At 41.8% G+C, this 24,618-nt stretch overlaps 1 protein-coding gene and 1 long non-coding RNA gene across 2 annotated transcripts in view; both read left to right on the top strand.

The window, feature by feature from the left end:
- LOC122420697 (zinc finger protein 107-like) overlaps positions 1–22,544 on the top strand; it is a 213,946-nt gene extending 191,402 nt beyond the window's left edge. The window contains 2 exon segments of the mRNA XM_043436095.1: positions 48–2,252; positions 19,821–22,544. Of these exon segments, the coding sequence (XP_043292030.1) occupies positions 48–2,252; positions 19,821–21,535 (3,920 nt within the window). The 3' untranslated portion in view covers positions 21,536–22,544.
- LOC122420701 lies at positions 16,660–19,082 on the top strand. The gene is made up of 3 exons (XR_006263344.1): positions 16,660–18,013; positions 18,106–18,324; positions 18,951–19,082. It is a non-coding gene; the product is annotated as an uncharacterized LOC122420701 (long non-coding RNA).
- Positions 22,545–24,618: the final 2,074 nt, after the last annotated feature.

Here is a 24,618-nt window from a genome sequence, read left to right as displayed (position 1 = left end):
TTCACTGAGAATAGTAGATAAGAAAGCTTTTACTTGGTATCTTTCAGCTGTGTCTTCTCACAACACCCATGGTTTGATGTCAAAGAATCCAAGGTTTGAAAATTCAATCCAAAAAGCAAACCTATATGAAAGAGCTCACCTCGGAAATGAACATTTAACCAAAGACTGGGGACATACAAGGGTATGTGACAGACTGAGAGAATGTTTACATGGACATAAAGACATTGAGACCGTTTCACATACTGTGGACATGACTCTCAGAAGAAATGAGCACTGGGAGTCAAATTGGGGAAAGCACCCGTTTCAGTCATCACCGTCTGCCACGCAGTGTATCTTTGTAAGCAATGACTCACATCAGTTTTTGAAACACACACGTTCCCTGAGGGGAAATGTGGAAAATCTGGAAGGTCATCCAGTCTCTACTTCAAATGCTCGTTCAGACCACTCTGAACATAGACTTCGATTACACATACATTCAACCACGTCTGAAAAGGAGAAGTTTACAAATGATGGAGAAAACTCACAATATAATCAACTTGAGGGGTCTATGAGCTGCAGGTCATTATTCTTCCACCAACAGACAGGTTCTCTCCAATCCAAAATGTGTAATGTTGATAATAATGGAAGAGACTTAATTCAGCCATCACTGTTTGATACATATAATGGTAGGGTTAATATAAAACAACTTTTCATGTGTAATAACACCAGTCAGGCCTTAAGTAGGAGCTCCAACCCCAATAGATTCCAGAGTATTTATGATGGAGCAAGAAACTGTTCATGCACTGACAGTGGATATAACGTTGAACAAGACTCTGATCTTAGGAAACATCAGGCACCTCAATCTTCAGATAAGGATTCTAAAAGTAATACATGTAGGAATATCTTTTATCAAGCATCAGGTCTTTCACTAAATAAGAGTACACATACTGGAGAGAAGACTTACAATTGTAGTGAATATGATGTGTCTAATCAGTCTTCAGAACTTATTCAACAGCAGAGTATTCAGAATCCACAGAAAAACTACAAGTGTAAGAAACGTGAGAAAGTCTTTACTAACACACTCAATCTACGTAAACATAGGGAAATTCCTACAAGATGGAACACTTTCAAATGTACAGAATGTGACAAAGCTTTTAATCAGAGTTCAAAACTTAGTCAACATCAGCGAATCCATATTGGCCAGGAGCCTTATAAATGTAAGGATTGTGGCAAAGGCTTTATTCAACGCAGAGATCTTACTTGCCATCAGAGAATTCACACTGGAGAGAAACCTTATAAATGTCAAGAATGTAGAAAAGCTTTCAGTCAATACGCAACTCTTAGTAAACACCAGCGAATTCATACTGAAGAGAAGCCTTATAAATGTAAGGATTGTGGCAAAGACTTTAGCCGGGTCTCAGGCCTTATGTACCATCAGAGAGTTCATACTGGAGAGAAGCCTTATAAATGTAAGGATTGTGGCAAAAGCTTTAGCCGGGACTCAGGCCTTATGTACCATCAGAGAGTTCATACTGGAGAGAAGCCTTTTAAATGTAAGAATTGTGGCAAAGACTTTAGCCGGCACTCAGGCCTTATGTACCATCAGAGAGTTCATACTGGAGAGAAGCCTTTTAAATGTCAGGATTGTGGCAAAGGCTTTAGCCGGCACTCAGGCCTTATATCCCATCAGAGAGCTCATACTGGAGAGAAGCCTTATAAATGTAAGGATTGTGGCAAAGACTTTAGCCGGCACTCAGGCCTTATGTACCATCAGAGAATTCATACTGGAGAGAAGCCTTTTAAATGTAAGGATTGTGGCAAAGACTTTAGCCGGCACTCAGGCCTTATGCACCATCAGAGAGTTCATACTGGTGAGAAGCCTTTTAAATGTAAGGATTGTGGCAGAGGCTTTAGCCGGCACTCTGGCCTTATAGCCCATCAGAGAGCTCATACTGGAGAGAAGCCTTATAAATGTAAGGATTGTGGCAAAGGCTTTAGCTGGCACTCAGGTGTTACTTGCCATCAGAGAATTCACACTGGAGAGAAACCTTATAAATGTCAAAAATGTGGAAAAGACTTTAGTCAACACTCTACTCTTACTCAACATCAGCGAATTCATACTGGAGAGAAGCCTTATAAATGTAAAGATTGTGGCAAAGGCTTTAGGCACCGCAGAGGTCTTACTCGCCATCAGAGAATTCACACTGGAGAGAAACCTTAACAATATAAAGAATGTGGAAAAGCTTTCAGTCACTATGCAACTCTTACGAAACAAGAGAAGGCTTATAAATGTAAGGATTGTGACAAAGACTTTAACCCAGCACATTGATCTTACTTACCATCAGATAATTCATACTGAAGGAAATCTCATAAATGTAAGGAAACCTGCAAAGGCTTTAATCAGCTGTCTCACCTCACTGGACATCAGAGAGCATGTTCTAGAGGGAAACCCTAGTAATGAAGTAAGACATGGAAGAGGTTTGTCCTGAACATAAGATTCAGGAGACAAAAGACTTATTTATATAAGAAAGATATGGAATGACGTAAAGAAAATGTAGGAAAGTAAAAAAATCAAATCTAAATAAATATCAGGAAATGCCTACTGGAAAGTATTTCATAAATCCTGTTTTCTGACGTTCCTCTTAGGGAGAAATATTGTAGATAGTGATTCATAGTTAAAATAGAAAATTGATATGTTAGTATGGATCACAAGATGAAGAGGTGATGTTTAGCTATGTACAGTTATTAGCTATGTATGTTTGTTTATATTGACATGATTTGTGATTATTTGAAAACCAAAATGAATGTAACTGAATTCTCAAATTACTCCATGCTATACTTCATTTCTAGTGTGCATGCAAAGTTATGTTTTTGATGGTTGCTACCTCAAAGATGAGAAAGGTATAATTTTTCTCCATTATAAGATTAAGGACACAGGAATGTAACATGTACAGTGAACATCTAAATGGTGGTGTTTGTCATTCATGTCACACATCCCTGTAAGTCACCATGATGTAAGTGTTCAGGGAATAATTCCACAGATTAAGATGTCCATTTTCAATAGTTGCATCACTTGCTTTTAAAGTAAAATATAATGACAGTTCACTAAAATCTTGATGTATTTTATAATATGAACAGAAGTCATGAATATCAGCTGACATATTTCAATTAAAGACATCTCTGCTACCCTAGACATGTACGGAAAACACTTCCAAGAAAAGTCATGTAATTAGTGTACGTCTTCTTAAATGATTAGCCTCCCTTTTGTAACCGTAGAAATCACAGTTCTCAGATCATTGTATCAGAGGAAAGATCATCATCGTTTATGCTTATAATCTGTATTTTAACCAAAGTGACATAGCGGAGTGTAAAAGGTTTTGTTCTGTGTGTGATAAGCATACATGTTAATCAATAAAACTGAATGGTTTCTTGTGTAAATGTTGGTGTGTAATGAATGAAGTGTTAGCCTAGCAATTGAAGCTTGCAGAAAAGAATACCTAACGAGAAACTCTTCGGTAGCATAGAAGGGTGATGTTTGTAACAATTAGTTTCCTTCCTGCCCTTAAGTTTCAAATCATTTGATCATGTATTTCCCGTCATTTCTCCATTGTACTTATCTCCCTCTCTGTAACCGCAGGGACATTGTGACGGTTCTAATAAGAAGGATCATACAGAGTACTGTTGAGAGCTCCCCTGAACTGCTCCATGCTGTTGCTGCCTCAGCATCTGTCTGGGGAGCAGGCAGCCTGCAGGTCCTTGAACTCACACCAGCCAGTCCTGTGAGCACTTGCACCAGAAGACCCCCTTCCTTGAGACCAGCAGGCTTGCTGAACCCCAGGGCCTATTCACAGGCTCCCCTTCAATGCCACCCTCACAGGGCCACCAAAATCCTAGTCCTTTTGGTCGGAATGGACCCATCTGCACTCAGCCTGGGGAGCCCACAGCACTTCACCCAGGGCCTCTTATAAAAACCTGAACCCCAATTACTGCCTCTTTCTCTGCTCACTTCTATCCTTGATCTCACTCAGAGCTTGCTGTGAATTCTCTCAGGACCTAGAGTCATGACCTCACCTGCTTCAGTTGTCCTTTGTTCTTCTGTTGAGCTAAGTAAGACTTTTCATGGGCTCATTTAAGCAAATGTAAATTTAACATTTGTCACAAGAATACTTAAAAGCCATGATGGTAAAATTCTGAACGAAGATTTATAATATTTGACCCTGTTTAATTCTTACCACATGTTTCTTGCCTTGGCTTAAAGGAACAGTTTTCTCATGGCTTTGACATACATTGAAGGCAATATATAAATATCTGAAAATATATATGTTATATAATTTATATAACATACATTGAATAGAATAAATAAATATCTGAAGGTATAAATGCTAGCAGTGAGAAACAGAAGGAACATGTGAGTGTGTGTGTATTCATACACATTTACTCAAAGGATTTAAAAATGCTAGACCACAACTGCTCATGTCAGAAGTGCAGATGGTTTACTAAAACTGCAAATCTTATAAATTTGTCAATTAATCTATTTTGTCTACTATTCTGGGAATTCATTTCCTTTAATATCAGAAGGTTATGTTTTTTAAGGAACTTCCACACTGTCCTCCCAAGTGACTGCACCCGCTTACATTCCCTCCAGCCATTCAGGAGGTTCCCTGATCTCCAAGCCTCTTCCGCGTTTATGACATTATTAGTGGGCTTTCTGATAGTTGTTATTCTGACTGTCAGGAGGTGATGTATCACTGTCGGTTTGCTCTGCATTTCTTATCATTTAGCGATGCTGAGCATCTCTCTTTGCCTCATGCCCATCTAAAGGACCAAGTCGCCCTCCCACCCAGCCTCACCAGCTGAGGCGCACAGGCTTCCTCTTCCCAGAGCGCGTGGGGTATTCTGGACTAGGGATGAGGCCCGAGGGCCCCGCACGTTCAGGGGGGTTCTTAGCACTGCATTATGTCTGGTTTTTCTTTTTTCTTTTGAGATGAATAGATATTTTTTGGAATATAATTGCTCTACAATGTTGTGTTAGATTCTGCTGGACAACTTCACCAATCACCATAGGTATATGTACACCCACTCTCTCTTGAACCTCCCTCCCGCGATCTCCATCTCACCCCTCTAGCCATCACAGAGCCCCGCGCTGAGCTCTCTGTGCTATGGAGCAGCTTCCCACCTGCTACCTGTTTTACACATTGTGGTGAATAAATGTCAAGGCTATTCTCTCAATTGGGCCCCCTCTCATTCTCCTGCTGTGTCCACAGGTCTAATCTCTATATTCATGAAAATATGGTATTAATGTATATATATATATGTATATGAATCTAGAAAATGTTGTTGGTGAGCCTATTTAATAAGCAGGCTAGAAGGGCAGATATTAAGCTTTTTTATATTAAACTTTCAAGGTGTAAAATACATGGACGATCATTCCATGCATTTTACTATGTGAAGGAGGCCCATCGGAAATTGCTACAAAAAGTATGATTTTTACAATATGGTATTTTGGTGTAGCTAAATGTTCTTATGTGCTCCATTGTGTCTGAGTCTTTGGGGCCCAATGGGCTGTAGCCTGCCAAGTAACCCTGTCTATGAGATTTCCAGGAAAGAACACTGGAGTCAGTGGTAATTTCTTTTTCGAGGGAATTCCTTACCCAAGAATTGAACTTACATCACTTGGGTCACCTGCAATGGCAGGTGGACTTTTTACTACAGAGCCACTTGAGAATCTAGTTGGGAATGTAGAAGAGATTAAAATGGTCAGGGGTTGCCATGGGTTTCAAAGGAGGGGCTATGAATATCCTGAGTTCAGGACCATGAAATCATTGTGTTAAACTGTTGTAATGGACACAAGTTATAAATTCGCCCAACTTTATAACACAAGTTATAAATTCGTGGAGTCAGTCAGTTCAGTTGTTCAGTCATGTCTGACTCTTTGTGACCCCATGGACCACAGCACGCCAGGCCTCCTTGTCCATCACCAACTCCCAGAGTTAACTCAAACTCATATCCAATGAGTTGCTGATGCCATCCAACCATCTCATCCTCTGTTGTCCCCTTCTCCTCCCACCTTCAATCTTTCCCAGCCTCAGCGTCTTTTCCAATGAGTCAGTTCTTCACATCAGGTGGACAAAGTATTGGAGTTTCAGCTTCAACATCAGTCCTTCCAATGAAAACCCAGAACTGATCTCCTTGAGGATGGACTGGTTGGATATCCTTGCAGTCCAAGGGAATCTCAAGAGTGTTCTCGAACACCACAGCTCAAAAGCATCAATTCTTGGGTGCTCAGCTTTCTTTATAGTCCAACTGTCACATCCATATATGACCACTGGAAAAACCATAGCCTTAACTAGTCAGACCTTTGTTGGCAATGTAATGTCTCTCCTTTTTAATATGATGTCTAGGTTGGTCATAACTTTCTTTCCAAAGGGTAAGCATCTTTTAATTTCATGACTGCAGTGATTTTGAAGTCCCCCAAAATAAAGTCTGTCACTGTTTCCACTGTTTCCCCATCTATTTGCCATGAAGTGATGGGACCAGATTCTGTGATCTTCATTTTTTAAATGTTGAGCTTTGTTTATTTTTTTTTTTTTTGTTTTATTTTTTGTATTAAATGTTGAGCTTTAAGGCATCTTTTTCACTCTCCTCTTTCACTGTCAAGAGGATCTTTAGTTCTTCACTTTCTGCCATAAGGGTGGTGTCATCTGCATATCTGAGGTTATTGATATTTCTCCCGGCAGTCTTGATTCCAGCTTGTGCTTCTTCCAGCCCAGCGTTTCTCATGATGTACTCTGCATAGAAGTTAAATGAAAGTGACAATGATTGTGATCCACATAGTCAAAGGCTTTGGTATTGTCAAAAAAGCAGAAATAGATGTTTCTTCAGAAATCTCTTGCTTTTTCGATGATCCAGCAGATGTCGTCAGTTTGAGAGCTGACTCCTCTGCCTTTTCTAAAACGAGCTTGAACATCTGAAAGCTCGTGGCTCACGTATTGTTGAAGCCTGGCTTGGAGAATTCTGAACACTACTTTGCTAGCCTGTGAGATGAGTTCAATTGTGTGGTAGTTTGAGCATGCTTTGGCATTGCCATTGGAATGAAAACTGACCTCTTCCAGACCTGTGGCCACTGCTGAGTTTTCCAAATTTGCTGGCATATCGAGTGCAACACTGTCACATCATCATCTTTTAAAATTTGAAATAGTTCCGCTTGAATTCCATCACGTCCACTAGCTTTGTTTGTAGTGATGCTTCCTCAGGCCCACTTGACTTCACATTCCAGGATGTCTGTGCACATCCCTAAAAGACAAACATGAGGTGAAACTAGAAACTTTATGTAATGTCTGCGTAGATTCATCAGTGCCACAAAGGTATCTTCAGGTGGGGAAAGAAAAGTCGGGAGATTGTCTATGTGTGGGAACAGGATGTATATGGGAAATCTCTGTACCTTACTCTCATTTCTGCTGTGAAACTGAATCATCTAAGATATTGGTACTGGTACATGCACACTGAATACATTTTAGAATAGACACTATTGGAAAAATGGATATGCTCCTCTATTTAATTTTTCCTTAGTCAGTTATCCCTGAAAGATGTGAGAGAATAGAGCTATTTAAAAAGATCAGAGAACAAACTGTAGCAGATGATTCATAAAACCTAGAAATACCAACATAAGGTAGAGCAGCAACATTTTTCTGTGTTGAAAGTGAAAGTGAAGTTGTTCTGTCGTGTCTGACTCTTTGTAACCCTATGGACTGTAGCCCTCCAGGCTCCTCCATCCATCGATTCTCCAGGCAAGAATACTGGAGAAGGTTGTCATTTTCTTCTCCAGGGGATCTTCCTGACCCAGGGATCAAACCTGGGTCTCCCACTTTGCAGGCAGACTCTTGATCATCTGAACCACCAGAGAATCCCTTTCATGTATTAATTTATGGGTAAGTTCACTAATGACATAACACTGATCATTATTTCTTTGGTTGGTCATCAGATAGATTTTAGGGCATCATTTTGAAAGGCATCTGTCCCTGCCCATAGACTGTTAACCCAAGGTCCACTGCTGCCTCTGGTTTATTTTTAAAGAAAGCTGTGATGGAAACACCTCCAGGCCCCTTGTCTCTGAAGTAGGAGGCCCCCCACCTGCACAGAGGTGTTCACAGTGCAAATCATTTTGTGAAAACCAGTGTCCCCAGGTTACAGAAGGGAGTAAAAACAACAACAACAAACCTAAGGACTCAGGCCATCTTTCCTAGAATCCTGAGAGCAAAGCCTTGCAGGAACCCAGGGCCCCCAGGTGATTCCCACCAAACACTCACCCCTCCCCTCCCCTCCCCCAAGGGCACAGGCACAGGCCACACCCATCCGAGAAAGAGCCCCTCCCCAGGGAATCAGGCTGAGGTTCTTTGTTTCTAGAAGTTCCCGCCCTAAATCCTCCCTCCAGAGCTCTGGGGCTGGCAGAGCTGAGGGTTCAAGCTCAGGGCTCCTGGAAGGTCTGCCTCCTGCATAGTTTTAAAAGTCCTCAGAGTCAGAGTCAGGTTGCTCGGAAGTTGGGTCCATGTTCTCTTGTGAATTGTTCTGTGGCCTGCTCTCTCTAATGTGAAAAAGAAGAGAAGAAATAGCAGGGGTAGTCTGCAAAGAGAGTGGGGAAAAATGAGCACCAAACCCAGGATGTGACTAGCATATCAGCTTCATCTTGATTACCCACCACAGCTCAGGAACAGAGAAAGTGGCCAAAGAGCTCGGGAAAGGGAGAGCGAACCAAGAAAACTCTTTCTTCTTTTTCACTGCAGCAGTTGCAGGTGAAAGAGCTGTGTGGATGCTGTTTTCTCAATACGTAGACGTGTTTTTGCTGCATAATATCCCCAGAAGAGACACAGCAGGAGGAAGAAGAGGAGGGAATGGCAGCTTCTCAGGTAAACGTCCTGTCCCGGGTCTGGGGCTGTGTCTGCTTTTCCTCCTGAAATGCCTGGACTGAGAATCCGCAAACCTTTACTTCTCTGATTCCAGTTTTTCTCCCTGGGGATTTGTTGTCAACTTTCTCTTTTTTCTTTTTTTCTCATAATCGTGAAGACCGGCTCTTTAGCCTGCTTCTCGCTTGTGTCCCACAGCCTTTTCTTCTTTCTGTCCTGATGAATCCTCGACATGAATTAGTGACTTTCAACTGGTGAATATATTCCCTTTGTGAGAGGTGAACACAGGTGTCTGAGACTCCCGTTGGAATGTGGTTCGGCGTTGGGATCCTAGGGAAGTAGGGGAAATGCCATGATGAGTTTACATGTGGATGCAATTCAGTTCTTTAGAACAGGAGTTTAAAATGCCCTTAAAGTAGCGTGAACTCAGCAGTTTAGAACTTTTCAGAAAATTTTCAGAAATGAAAAAAGTACAATGACTAGCCTCTATATCGATAAGAAAAACTTACTATTAAATGTACTATTAGTTTCCAGATCATGCGAGGTATATATGCAGTGGAATTTGCATAAAACGGATATTTTTCATAGTAGATTGAGATCATGGTTTTCATAATATTGCTAAAATACCTGGCAGTGATAACGCATTTTTCCATGTACTTCTTACCCCATGACCTCAGATGTTCACTGGTTCAGGTGCTTCTGTGTGATTCCAGTGAAATTTTTTTTTTTTTTTTTCTGTCTTCAAAAAGGGTCTTGGAAAGAAAAACTGAGGGATATGTGCAACTATCACAGTTAGTGGGGAAACTCTTTATCATCTTGGTTTCTCTTCCCTTTGAACAATGAACACTGTTGGCTAAAACAGACACACAACTTGAGAATTGTGAGTTAAGTTTTATTTAGAGCAAAATAAGGACAGCAACCCAGGAGACAGCACCTCAGATAACTCTGAGAGACTGCACTAAAGAGGCAGCGGGAAAGGTCAGTATATAAGATTTTAGTGAAGGGGGAGTTCAGTGCAGTCAAGCATTTACTTTAGAAAAGCTTTTCTGCCAGTCGTGAGGAGCTGATGTCGCCGTTCAGTGATTTAGCGCTTTTCTAGATGTGAAGGGGCTTCTCTGATGGCTTAGATGCTAAAGAATCTTCCTGCAGTGCGGGAGACCTTGGTTTGATCCATGGGTTGGGAAGATCCCCTTGAGGAGGGCGTGGCAACCCACTCTGGTATCCTTGCCTGGAGAATGCCCACAGACAGAGTACAACTAAGTGACTAAGCCCAGCCCACACAGATATGAAGAGATGCAAGGATTGGGATCATGGAATCAGCTCCTGAAAATACCTAACTCTCTAAAGCCCTGTTCCACCAGATTCCCTGGAGCAGAGTGCCTCAGTGCAACCTGAACCCCCTCGGGGGCGGTTGCAGTCAGCACTTGAAGCACCATAGGGTTCATTTTCCACAGAGGCAGGTGACAAACGCCCTTGTTGTCGTTCGGTTGCTGGCAATACTCTTGGCAAGTGCCAGCTTGTAGTTGACAACACTCGCATGTGCTTAGGAGAGATGCTGGGTTTGAGGAGTGGGGGTTTTCATCACTCAAGCCTCGGTCTTACCATTTCCAGTCCACTCCACGCTCACATCACAGACATAGTTTCATCCTATTTCTGTATTTTCCAAAATGTTTACAAGAATCATATTAGTGCTAATCTAAGTTCAACAGTGTTAAGTGGTTGGTTGTTTTTTGTTTTTCTTTTCTTCCCCTGTGTCAAGTTTTAAAATATAGTTCAGTGCAAATGATACAGGCTTCCAGGAAATTTAAAAATTCAGAACCAGAGCTCCACTTTATTTTATGTTGTTGTATATGTCTGTACCCTAGTCTATTTTTAAAAAATTAAAATAATATCATCCTCAAATATTTATGTATATTTTTAATCAGTTAGAAATTATCCTGATATTGTTGACATGACAGTTTTTCTCTATTACTATTACTGAGTATGTAGTCTCATTGTAGTATACGTCTCTGTGTATAAACATGTTAGCATGATTACATCGAATTGTTTCTTTTTTTTTCCCCATAAGATCCCCTGGAGAAGGGAATGGCTACTCAGTCCAGTATTCTAGCCTGGAGACGCCCATGGACAGAGAAGCCTGCCAGGCTATAGTCCCTGGGGTCCCAAAGAGTAGGACACAACGGAGTAACTAACATTTTTCTCATTATTAGTACGATTTACAAATACAGAAGTTTCTATTAACTTTCATTAGAGTTGTGTCTGTATATTTGTCTGTGTTTTATTAAAGTCTAGAGTCCATCAAGTGAAATAAAATTTCAGCTCTGCCCTTTAAAGAATGTCTGTTAAAATATTTGTCAAACGACACAACAGCAACATTATTCATTTTCAATTATTTCTGTTGCACATTGCAGACTCTGAAAAAGTGTCAGAAAGATATATTCAGTTCAGTTCAGTTCAGTCGCTCAGTCATGTCTGACTCTTAGTGAACCCATGAATCACAGCACGCCAGGCCTCCCTGTCCATCACCAGCTCCCAGAGTCTAACCAAACCCATGTCCATCGAGTCAGTGATGCAATCCAGCCATCTCATCCTCTGTCTTTCCCTTCTCCTCCTGCCCCCAATCCTTCCCAACATTGGGGTCTTTTCCAATGAGTCAACTCTTTGCATGAGGTAGCCAAAGTATTGGAGTTTCAGCTTCAACATCAATCCTTCCAATGAAAACCCAGGACTCATCTCCTTTCGGATGGACTGGTTGGATCTCCTTGCAGTCCAAGGGACTCTCAAGAGTCTTCTCCAACACCACAGTTCAAAAGCAGCAGTTCTTTGGCACTCAGTTTTCTTCACCGTCCAACTCTAACATCCATACATGACTATTGGAAAAACCATAGCCTTGACTAGCGGGACTTTTGTTAGCAAAGTAATGTCTCTGCTTTTAAATGTGCTATCCAGGTTAGCCATAACTTTCCTTCCAAAGAGTAAGCGTCTTTTAATTTCATGGCTGCAATCACCATCTGCAGTGATTTGGGAGACCCCAAAAATAAAGTCTGACACTGTTTCCACTGTTTCCCCATCTATTTCCCATGAAGTGATGTGACCAGATGCCATGATCTTAGTTTTCTGAATATTGAGCTTTAAACCAACTTTTTCACTCTCCTCTCTTTCACTTTCAAGAGGCTTTTCAGTTCCTCTTCATTTGTGCCACAAGGGTGGTGTCATCTGCATATCTGAGGTTATTGATATTTCTCCCGGCAATCTTGATTCCAGCTTGTGCTTCTTCCAGCCCAGTGTTTCTCATGATATACTCTGCATATAAGTTAAATAAGCAGGGTGACAATATACAGCCTTGACGTACTCCTTTTCCCATTTGGAGCCAGTCTCTTCTTCCATGTCCAGTTCTAACTGTTGCTTCCTAACCTGCATACAGGTTTCTGAAGAGACAAGTCAGATGGTCTGGTATTCCCATCTCAGAATTTTCCACAGTTTATTGTGATCCACACAGTCAAAGGCTTTGGCATAGTCAATAAAGCAGAAATAGATGTTTTTCTGGAACTCTCTTGCTTTTTCGATGATCCAGTAGATGTTGGCAATTTGATCTCTGGTTACTCTGCCTTTTCTAAAACCAGCTTCAACATCTGGAAGTTCATGGTTCACGCTGTTGAAACTTGGCTTGTAGAATTTGGGGCATTGCTTTGCTAGCATGTGAGATGAGTGCAGTTGTGCAGTACTTTGATCATTATTTGGCATTGCTTTTCTTAGGGATTGGGATGAAAACTGACCTTTTCCAGTCCTGTGGCCACTGCTGAGTTTTCCAAATGTGCTGGCATATTGAGTGCAGCACTTTCACAGCATCATCTTTTAGGATTTGAAATAGCTCAAGTGGAATTCCATCACCTCCACTAGCTTTGTTCGAAGTGATGCTTTCTAAGGCCCACTTGACTTCACATTCCAGGATATCTGGCTCTAGGTGAGTGATCACACCATCATGATTATCTGGCTTGTGAAGATCTTTTTTGTACAGTTCTCCTGTGTATTCTTGCCACCTCTTCTTCATATCTTCTGCTTCTGTTAGGTCCATACCATTTCGGTCCTTTATCGAGCCCATCTTTGCATGAAATGTTCCCTTGGTATCTCTCATTTTCTTGAAGAGATCTCTAGTCTTTCCCATTCTGTCGTTTTCCTCTATTTCTTTGCATTGATTGCTGAGGAAGGCTTTCTTATCTCTCCGTGCTATTCTTTGGAACTCTGCATTCAAATGGGTATATCTTTCCTTTTCTCCTTTGCTTTTGGATTCTCTTCTTTTTACAGCTATTTGTAAGGCCTCCTCAGACAGCCATTTTGCTTTTTTGCATTTCTTTTTCTTGGGGATGGTCTTGATCATCCTTTACAATGTCATGAACCTCCATCCATAGTTCATCAGGCACTGTGTCTATCAGATCTAGTCCCTTAAATCTATTCCACTGTATAATCGTTAGGTCATACTTGAATGGTCCAGTGGTTTTCCCTGCTTCCTTCAATTTAAGTCTGAATTTGGCAAGAAGGAGTCCATGATCAGAACCACAGTCAGCTCCCAGTCTTATTTTTGCTGATTGTATAGAGCTTCTCCATCTTTGGCTGCAAAGAATATAATCAATCTGATTTTAGTTTTGGCCATCTGGTGATGTCCATGTGTATAGTCTTCTCTTGTGTAGTTGGAAGAGGCTGTTCGCTATGACCAGTGCATTCTCTTGGCAGAACTCTATTAGCCTTTGCCCTGCTTCATTGTGACTCCAAGGCCAAATTTGCCTGTTACTCCAGGTGTTTCTTGACTTCTTACTTTTGCATTACAGTCCCCTATAATGAAAAGTACATTTTTTGGGGGTGTTAATTCTAGAAGGGTTGGTGGTGGCCTGCTGCAGGGTTGGGGGCACAGACTAGCAGTGCATGCATGGGATCTTTTGAGGAAGGTCACCATTATCTTCATTACCTCAACCATAGTTTAGTGAGTGAAGTCACTCAGTCGTGTCCTACTCTTTGTGACCCCATGGACTATAGCCTACCAGGCTCCTCTGTCCATGGAGTTTTCCAGGCAAGAGTACTGGAGTAGGCTGCCATTTCCTTCTCCAGGGGATCTGCCCAACCCTGGGATCAAACCCAGGTCTCCCACACTGCAGGCAGATGCTTCACCATCTGAGCCATCAGGGAAACCAACCATAGCTTGACCCAGGTAAATAGCAGGGAGGGAACACAGCTCCACCCATCAAGAGAAAATTGGATTCAAGAATAACTGAGCATGGCCCTGCCCACCAGAGCAAGACCCAGTTTCCCCCTCAGTCTGTCTATCCCATCAGGAAGCTCCCATAGGCCTCTTATCCTTCTCCATCAGAAGGTAGACAGGTTGAAAACCACAATCATGGAAAACTAACCAATCTAATCACATGGATCACAGCCTTGTCTAACTTAATGAAACTATGAGCCATGCTGTGCAGGGCCACCCAAATCTGGTGGAGAGTTCTGACAAAATGTAGTCCACTGGAGAAGGGAATGGCCAAACACTTCAGTATTCCTGCCTTGAGAACCCCATGAACAGTATGAAATGGCAAAAAGATGAACTCCCCAGGTTGGTAGGTGCCCTATATGCTACTGGAGATCAGTGGAGAAATAACTCCAGAAAGAATGAAGAGCCAGAGACAAAGCAAAAACAACATCCAGTTGTGGATGTGACTGGTGATGGAAGCAAGGTCCGATGCTGTCAAGAGCAATATTGCATAGGAACCTGGAACGTTAGGTCCATGAATCAAGGTAAATTGGAAGCAATCAAACAGGAGATGGCAAGAGTGAACATCGACATTTCAGAAATCAGCAAACTAAAATGGACTGGAATGGGTGAATTTAACTCAGATGACCATTATATCTACTACTGTGGGCAGGAATCCCTTGGAAGAAATGGAGTAGCCATCATAGTCCACAAGAGAGTCTGAAATGCAGTACTTGAATGCAATCTCAAAAACGACAGGATGATCACTGTTTATTTCCAAGGCAAACCATTCTATATCACGGTAATCCAAGTCTATGCCCCGACCAGTAATGCTGAAGAAGCTGAAGTTAAATAGTTCTATGAAGACCTACAAGACTTTCTAGAATTAACACCCAAAAAAGAAAATACTACTGTGTAAAAGTTATATTCTTGTGTACTAGCAGCCACTCGCCTAAAGGAAAACCAGGTCTCTGAACTTGCTGTTTCCATTATGGGTCACATTAGGAAGTCTTCCCACGGCCCCAGGGCATCTGTACTTTGTATTTCAGGGACGGCTGACCTTCCGGGATGTGGCCATAGACTTCACTCAAGAGGAGTGGGAATGCCTGGACCTCGGTCAGCGGGACTTGTACACGGACGTGATGGTAGAGAACTATAGGAACCTGGCTTCCTTGGGTGAGGACGACTGCCTTCCAGAATCGCTTATCTAAACCTCAGGGTTTTGGTTCCTTCATTTCTAGAATGTCTTCTGAAAGTTTCTGCTCCGCACATTTGTTTGAGATCTCTGCTTTGTAGGTGGAAATGAGTATCTGTGAGTTTAGAAAGAAAGGCTTCGTTATGATGATCCATTATGCTTGTAACCTTTGTCTTCCTTTATGTAATCTGCCTCCTTCTAGGGCAGTGGTGATTGTGTAAGTTCTGTGGTATCAAATAGTTGTACGTTCTCTTAATTTCACATTTCCACTACTTACTTTTGCCTTAGTGGCACTTGACCAGAATCTCAGGACCTAACATTTTGTATTAGTTAGCATTATATAGGTACTTTCAATAAAGTATTTGGGGGGGGGGGGAGCATCTGGGGAATCATTCTCTGGGCTGTTTTAACATTCACCCATGTGTTCTCTTCTCGCCTGAATACATATTGGATTGGTAACTGATCAATCTCTAGCACAAGAAATATTCCTTTCTCTGATGAACAGGTCTTGTGGTCTCTAAGCCAGACTTGGTCACCTTTCTGGAGCAAATGAAGGATCTCAGGAATATAAGGAGAATGCAGACAACAGGCATATACCCAGGTAGGTGTGAATGGATGGAGCCGATGACTCAGGTGAGAGGTACAGTGAGAGACCTGCCTGGGAAGGAAATCTAAAACAGAGTGGCTCTATATACGTATGGTTGATTCTGTGAGGATCAGTGAGGAAGTCATCCTGTATCATGTGGTTTGGGAAGATCTGCTTCAGTGGAAATGATTTTGGAGATGTCTGGGTTTATTTCTGTTGCTGTCATAGATGGCTATCACCTGCCCCATTCTGTCTCTTGAATCATTCATGAATTCATCTCCAGTGATTGCTTTTCTCACTCACAGTGAGAACTAAAATTCTCCTCTTGGCCTGTGACAACCTGCATGAGTTGGCTGCTCTTTCATTTCTTGGCGATCCTAGGAAAACTGTGCACACTTCTTAGTGACTATATGATACTCCTTTTAAAGTTTGTTGCTACCTTTAAACAGAACTGTGTAAGTGGAGTCATAGACATACTGCCAAAGTCCTAGGAATAGTTGGGACAGGTTTGTTTTTTTGTTTTGTTTTGTTTTTCTGATTTATAGTTTCCAATCCACTGGAAACTGCAGATATGCCCTTATTCATTTCAAACTTAAGTAATGTCTTCACTGCATAAAGCAAAACCTCCCTAAAATGGGAAAATGAAAGTCTCATGGTTACTTTAAAGTTTCTCTTCTCTTTATACGAACTCATGTTAAATACCTAAGTGTATTTGTCCCAATTCCTGGATGGTAAAACACTTTAATATATTCAATTACCTCAAAAAATTTTAAAATGAATTGGCATATAGAACTTAGAACATTTTCCATATTTGTAATGGTTGTTTCAAAATGGTAAGATTTTTCGATAAAATATAGAAATCTTTTTATTAAATTCTTAGTGGAGTGTAGCTGTTTTACAAAGTTCTGCTGCTGTACAGAAAACATTATCAATTATACATACATATAGCCACTCTGTTTTAGATTTCCTCCCCAGTTAGGTCTCCAAAGAGTACTGAGTCGAGTCCCATGTGTTTCCATCATATTTTTTTTATTTTTAGATCCATCATATTTTTAAAGTCTCACTTCTTATTTAATTTCTTAAGAACTACTACTTTGTTAATTTATCTTGTTCATCCCGAGCTTCCCTGGACTCTGTCTTATATGTCCTCACTTGCTAGGACATTAGTTCTGTGTCATATCATTTATGATTTTTAGATTCAAACATCTAATACAACATTCTCAAATAAAAACACAGGTGATAAGAAGTAAATGAAAGGATTAGTAGGCACCTAGCCCTTGTGAAAATGTTTGGTGTCTCAATTTAAGAGGACTTTAAGCAAAAAGTAATCATTTGATTGCCTCTCTCATCTTCACTTAGTTTTTATCTAAGCAGGTTTTGATCTTGCTCCTTCCTCTACAAGACACTTCTTTGTCCTCTCATTTTGTCACATCTTCTGTGTTTGTGGTCTCCGTTCTGCAGGCTGCAGGATTCTAGTTCCTGTTGTTCCTGGTGTCTGTCCCCTGGTGGGTGAGGTTGGTCCAGAGGTTTGTGCCCTAACCCCCTTGATGGACTTTTGACTGCTGTTTCTGTGACCCGAGCCTGCCCTGGATATTGAGGGGAACTTCCCCTTCGCTCTGTGGCTGTCACTGCCCTGTCTGTGGTGGGTCTGCGCCCTGGTTTGTGGAAAAGAGCCCCCAGATCTGTTTCTTCGCTGTGATCCTGATCTGTGTGGAGGCAGGTGGAATTGGAGCACACACCCGGGAGAGAAGCCCCTGAGGATTGCTGCTCTGGGGATGTTCCCCTTGGGATGTGCTCTGTGTGTCACTTTCACCCATTGGGTGAGTCTCGGGTGACCCTGGTTGGCACTGCCCTTGGCCCCACCTCACCCATGGGTATCCTGGCACATGGCCCTGGTGCCTCTCAGATGTTGTTTTCACCAGGTCACCAGCATAGATCCTTGAAGTCAGGGCCCAGGATTGCATTCACCATGGAGCTGGACCTGCTGTGGTGCTGTGGGGGCAGCTCAGACTCCGGCCTGGCCCTGCCCCCTAGTGTGGGAGCCCACGAAGTCTATAGCTGCTACAGCTACACCTGCTGTGACTGGGGGAGCCGTCCTTGTCCACTCAGACGTTCTAAAGGTGCTGAGTTTACAAAGACAGCTGTGATGGTATAGAAACGAGTTTGTGCAACTTCCAGTGGAGATATCAGCTTTACTTCCTTAAATTGCCAGACCCTGGGGCTCAGCAGTGCTTCAGCCCGCTCTGGGCATGTGGATAAACTACAGGCTGCTGCTCCCGAGGTTTCCCAGAGTCCACCAGTCTACCCTGGAAGTGAGGGGCGCAGAGGAAGAGGCAACAGCTGGGTTCATGAGAGCACCCACCCTAATGGAGCCCTTCCTGATGCCTGGTGAGGAGGGGCCAGCACAGGGGGAGAGAGGCTACAAACAATGGTGGGTCTTCGCTTGGGGCATGACTCAGCAATGGCGCTCTGCTCTATGGTGGTTCAGGCTTCCTCCCCAAGCATTCCTGTTTGCAGAGCTCCTCCCTCTCTGCCATTCCCACAGGACGTCTCACAGCCCACAGCAGTCCTCTGCCTGGGTCTGCTCTCCAGACCCCCCATTTCAGCACCCAGCCCTTGTCTGCAGTGGCGGACACCCTCTCAGGCTGGGTGGGCAGGGCTGGGGGCAGTACCCCATGTGCAGGTCTCCTCTGTCCTGCTGCCTCTGACTGCTGCCGTGTTCTCCTCCCACAGAGGATGAGGCTCCCCTTCTGTCCCAGCTGGGCTCCCCGAGTGAGGGCCTTCCCCGGAGGTGGAGACCTCTCCCCTCTTCAGATCCCCCCAGGGTTGCAGGCCCCATCCCATTTCCTTTCCTGTTCTTTTTCTTTCTTCTTTCTTTTGCCCTACCTAGCTCAGCAGGAATCTTTCTTGTCCTTTTAGATTTCCAAGGTCCTCTGCTAGTGTTCAGCTGGGCTCTGTGAGAAGTGTTCCATTTCTGATGTATGCTTGATGCATTTGTGGAGAGAGATGAAGTCCATGTCTGCCTAATCCTCTGGCAACTTCTTTGGTATCTTTCAGCTATATCTCCTCAAGACACCCAGGATTTGATGCCAAAGAAACCAAGGGTAGAAGATTTGTTCCCAAAAGCAAACCTAGGAATATATGAAAGATTTCACCTCAGAAACTTGCAATTAATGAAAGACTCAGAACATACAAGGGCGTGTGAAAGACAGAGAGGATGTTTACATAGATATAAAGAAATTGAGACAGTTACACATAATGCAGACATTACTGTAGAAAGAAATGAGCTACTTGAGTCAAATTGGGGGAAACCCTCATTTCAGTCTTCAACATCTGCTGAGAAGTGTACGTTTTTCAGAAAAAATTTACATCGTTTTTTGAAACATACTTGTTCTCTGAAAGGAAATGTGGAAAATCTGGAAGGTCCTCCAGTCTCTACTGTACATACTCCTTCAAACCACTCTGAGCATAGGCTTTGATTCAACATATATTTCAACATGTCTGAAAACCAGAAATCTAAAAATGATGGGAAAAACTCACAATATAATCAATTTGAAGGATCTGTGATTAGGAAGTCATTATTTTTCCAGAAACAGATATTTTCTCCCCATTCCAAGATGTATAATGTTGATGATAATGGAAGAGATGTAATCCAACCAGCATTGTTCAATACATCCCATGATATGGTTAATAGGGAAGAACTTTCCATGTGTAAGAAAATGAGTCAGACCTTAATTAAGACCTCCAGCTCCAATAATTACACAATTATTCATGATGGAGTGAAGGTCTCTTCATGCAATGAAACTGGGCATAACTTTGAACAAGACTCAAACTTTATGGAACATCAGGGAACTCAGTCTTCACACAAGGATTCTAAAAGTAGTAAATGTAAGAATATCTTTTATCAAGCATCAGATCTTTCTCTAAATAAGAGTATTCATAGTGGAGAGAAAACTTACAATTGTAGGGAATATGGTAAAGTTTCTAATCAGTCTTCAAATCTGATTAAGCAGCAGAGAATTCAGAATCCACAGAAACATTACAAGTGTAATAAATGTGGGAAAGTCTTCAGTAACTCATCTAATATAAGTAAACACAGGAAGACACGTTCAGGAAGCAAACCTTTCAAGTGTGCAGGATGTGCCAAAGCCTTTAATCAGAGTTCAAATCTTAGTCAACATCAGCAAATCCATACTGGCAGGAAACCTTATAAATGTAGCAAATGTGGCAAAGTGTTTATCTATTTCTCAACTCTTAGTCAACATCAGCAAATTCACATTGGGGAGAAACCTTATCAATGTGCAAAGTGTGGCAAAGCCTTTAATCAGAACTCAAATCTTACTCGACACCAGCGAATTCATACTGGAGAGAAACCTTATAAATGTAAGGATTGTGGCAAAGCCTTTAGCCGGCGCTATGGTCTTACTCAACACCAGCGAATTCATACTGGAGAGAGACCTTATAAATGTAAAGAATGTGGGAAAGCCTTCAATACAAACTCACATCTTACTCAACACCAGCGAATTCATACTGGAGTGAAACCTTATAAATGTAAGGATTGTGGCAAAGCTTTTAGCCAGTGCTATGGCTTTACTCAACATCAGTTAATTCATACTGGAGAGAAACCTTATAAATGTAAAGAATGTGGAAAAGCCTTTAGTCAATCCTCAACTCTTTCTAAACACCGGCGAATTCATACTGGAGAGAAACCTTATAAATGTAAAGAATGTGGAAAAGCATTTAATAAAAACTCAACTCTTACTAAACACCAGCGAATTCATACTGGAGAGAAGCCTTATAAATGTAAGGTTTGTGGCAAAGCCTTTAGCCAGAGCTATGGTTTTACTCAACATCAGTTAATTCATACTGGAGAGAAACCTTTTAAATGTAAAGAATGTGGAAAAGCCTTTAGTCAATCCTCAACTCTTACTAAACACCAGCGAATTCATACTGGAGAGAAACCTTATAAATGTAAAGAATGTGGGAAAGCATTTAATAAAAACACAACTCTTACCAGACACCAGCGAATTCATACTGGAGAGAAGCCTTATAAATGTAATGATTGTGGCAAAGCCTTTAGCCAGAGCAATGGTTTTACTCAACATCAGTTAATTCATACTGGAGAAAAACCTTTTAAATGTAAAGAATGTGGAAAAGCCTTTAGTCTATCCTCAACTCTTACTAAACACCAGATAATTCATACTGGAGAGAAACCTTATAAATGTAAGGATTGTGGCAAAGCCTTTAGCCAGCGCTATGGCTTTACTCAGCATCAGTTAATTCATACTGGAGAGAAACCTTTTAAATGTAAAGAATGTGGAAAAGCCTTTAGTCAATCCTCGACTCTTACTAAACACCAGCGAATTCATACTGGAGTGAAACCTTATAAATGTAAGGATTGTGGCAAAGCCTTTAGCCGGTGCTATGGCTTTACTCAACACCAGCGAATTCATACTGGAGAGAAACCTTATAAATGTAAAGAATGTGGAAAAGCCTTTAGTCAATCCTCAACTCTTACTAAACACCAGCGAATTCATACTGGAGAGAAACCTGATAAATGTAAAGAATGTGGAAAAGCCTTTAGGCATAGCAGTCATCTCACTAGGCATCTCAGTGCACATACTGGAGAGAAACCCTCATAATGAAATAAGTGATGGAAGAAGTTTGTCCTAAACATACACGTTGGAAAACACGAGACCATTTATATAAGAAGGACATGGAATGATGTAGAAATGTAAAAGAAAAAAATGTAGAAAATGGTTTAATGAAAAATGAAATCTAAATAAATACCAGAAAATCCATACTAGAAAACTTTACATCAATCCTGTTTTCCGAAGTTCCTCTTACAGAGAAGTTCTATAGATAGTAATCAACAGTTAAAACAGATAGAAAATTGATATGTTAGTGTGGATCACAAGATGAAAGGTTGATGTTTATAAAGGTACAATTATTAGCAATATATCCTTGTTTATACTGACATGATTTGTGATTATTTGAAAATGAATGTAGTTCAACTCTCTACTTACTCCAAGGTATGATTCATTTCTAGTGTGCATGCAAACTTATGTTTTTGATAGTTGGTACCTCAAAGATGAGAGAAGCCCTTCTATCTAGGGAGAAATCATTTATATGTATTCTCCATTAGAAGATTAAGGACACAGTAATGTAACATGTACAGTAAACATCTAAATGGTGGTGTTTGTCATTCATGTCACACATCCCTGTAGGTCACCATGATGTAAGTGTTCAGGGAATAATTCCACATACTAAAGATGTAAGTTATTAAGTTATGCTTTTAAAGGTTAATATAATGACAGTTCACTGAAATCTTGATGTGTTTTATAATATCAGCAGAAATTATGAATGTTTAACATATTTCAAATAACCTCTGATACCCTAAAATGTATGGGAAACCCTTCCCAGAAAATTCCTGTAATTATTGTAAGTCTTCTTTCTTAAATGATTAGTCTCCATTTTGTAACCATAGAAATCACAGTTGTCAGATCATTATATCAGAGGAATGAATATTGTTTATGCTTGCAATCTGTCTTTTAATCAAAGTTACACAATGGAGTATAAAAGGCTTTATTCTGACTGTGTGTGATGTTCATACATGTTAATCAATAAAACTGAATGGCTTCTTGTGGTAAAGTTGGTGTGAATGAATGAAGTGTTAACCTACCTCCACCATTAACCTCTCCCATCTTATTTAAGGTTGCAGGGAAGAGCACATAACAGTGAAATCTTTGGTAGCACAGTGGGATGGCATCTGTAACAGTTAGTTTCCATACTGCCCTTAAGCCTCAAATCATTTGATCATGTATTTCCCATCATTTCTCCTTTGTACTTTCCCCTCTCTCTGAAACTGCAGGGACATTGTGACGGTTCTAATAAGAAGGATCATACAGAGTACTGTTGAGAGCTCCCCTGAACTGCTCCATGCTGTTGCTGCCTCAGCATCTGTCTGGGGAGCAGGCAGCCTGCAGGTCCTTGAACTCACACCAGCCAGTCCTGGGAGCACCTGCCCTAGATCACCCCCTTCCTTGAGACCAGCAGTCTTGCTGAACCCCAGGGTGTACTTCACAGGCCCCCCTTCCGTGACACCCTCAGAGCTCACCAGAATCCTGCTCCTCTGGTTTGAATGGACCCATGCACACTCAGCCTGAGGAGCCCACAGCGCTTCACCCAGGGTCACTTAGAAAGGCCTGAACCCTAAGTACTGGAACTTTCTCTGCCTGATTCTAGCCTTGACCTCCCTCAGAAGTTCCCATTCTGAATCCTCGCTACAGAGAGGCCTCAGGTGTGCTGAGTGTGAGGGCTTGAGCTCTGGGTGTCTGAATATGGGCTTGGGGAAGACACATCAGAACACATGGGAAGCCTGGTAAAGACTCATTTCTGCGCCTCAGACCTGCAGATTCATAGCTTCTTAGAGTGGGGCCCTGGCCTTGAGTGATTTGTGTTCACTGAAATGATTCAGAAAGAATCCTTAGCCAAGTGGTTTCCATCTGTTTCCCATCAGGGTCACGTAACCAGTGTCAGGAAGCGACCTCCCCACAGAGTTCTCTTGGTCCTGTGGGGGCATCAGTGTGGTGTGTAGGAAGTGCTCCAGGGGATTCTGAGGGACATCCCGGCTTAAGAACGTGGCTCCTGGTCCATTTGTGAGAGCTGAGGCCCGGCTTCAGTCCGAGGAGAGGCAGCAGCATTGGTCTAGCTGGATTTGGACCGGGGAAGTCAGTCAGCTCACATGGTCTGTGTGAGCAGAAAGTTAGGAGCTCTCTGTGGGGAGTGAACAATCAACAAGTAAATTCGCAGGCTGGTCTCCAGGTAGGAAGTGATTGTTCCTGAATATTTCCTGAGACAGAACAGGAGAGGTGGGTCTTTTCAGCTTTTCAAGGTCCTTCTGTCTAGGTGAGGTGGTTGCAGGTTAAAGAGCTGTCCGGATGCCTTTGAACGTATCTCAAGACACAGGTGTGAATTTGCAACATAACATCCCCAGAGAAGACAGAGCAGGAGGAAGAGGAAATGGCAGCTTCTCGGGTACATGTCCTGTCCCAGGTCTGGGGCTGTGTCTGCTTTTCCTCCTGAAATTCCTGGACTGAGAATCTGCAAACCTTTACTTCTCTGCTTCTAATATTTCTGCCCGGGGCATTTGTTATCAACTTATTTTTTCCTTTTTTTCTTATAGTAGTGAAGACCGGCTCTTTAGACTACATCTCCCTTAGTCCTAGAGTCTTCTGCATTGTCTGTATCCCGGCTTTCTATGGAGTATGACAGATTCTCAACATGAATTAATGACTCTCAACTGGTGAAAACATTTCCTTTGTGTGAGATCAACCCAGGGAGGCATAGGTTCTGAGAATCCTATTGGGACGTGCTTCAGTCTTGGGATCTTAGAGAAGTAGGGGGAAATTAGTGATGAATTTACATGTAGGTGCAACTTCAGACATTTAGAAAAGGATTAAGAAAATGTCCTTATAAATAGAACTACCTCACTGGTTCAGAATTCTACAGAAAGTTTGGGGGGAAAATGGAGAAGAAAAATGTGAGACACTCTTCTCTATATTGGCAGGAAGGACTCATGCTTAACTGTACTTTTAATATACAGAACATTGGAAGTTATATATGAAGTGAAATTTGCATAAAACTGATATTTTTTTCAGGAGAGATTCAGATCACTGCTAACATTTATCCCATTACACCTCATGTTCCATTGGTTCAGGTGGTT

Source organism: Cervus canadensis, chromosome 18 (assembly GCF_019320065.1).
Source record: "Cervus canadensis isolate Bull #8, Minnesota chromosome 18, ASM1932006v1, whole genome shotgun sequence".
NCBI lineage: Eukaryota > Metazoa > Chordata > Mammalia > Artiodactyla > Cervidae > Cervus > Cervus canadensis.
The sequence above is the reverse complement of the archived record's forward strand: the minus strand, read 5'-3'. Positions and strand labels throughout refer to the sequence as shown.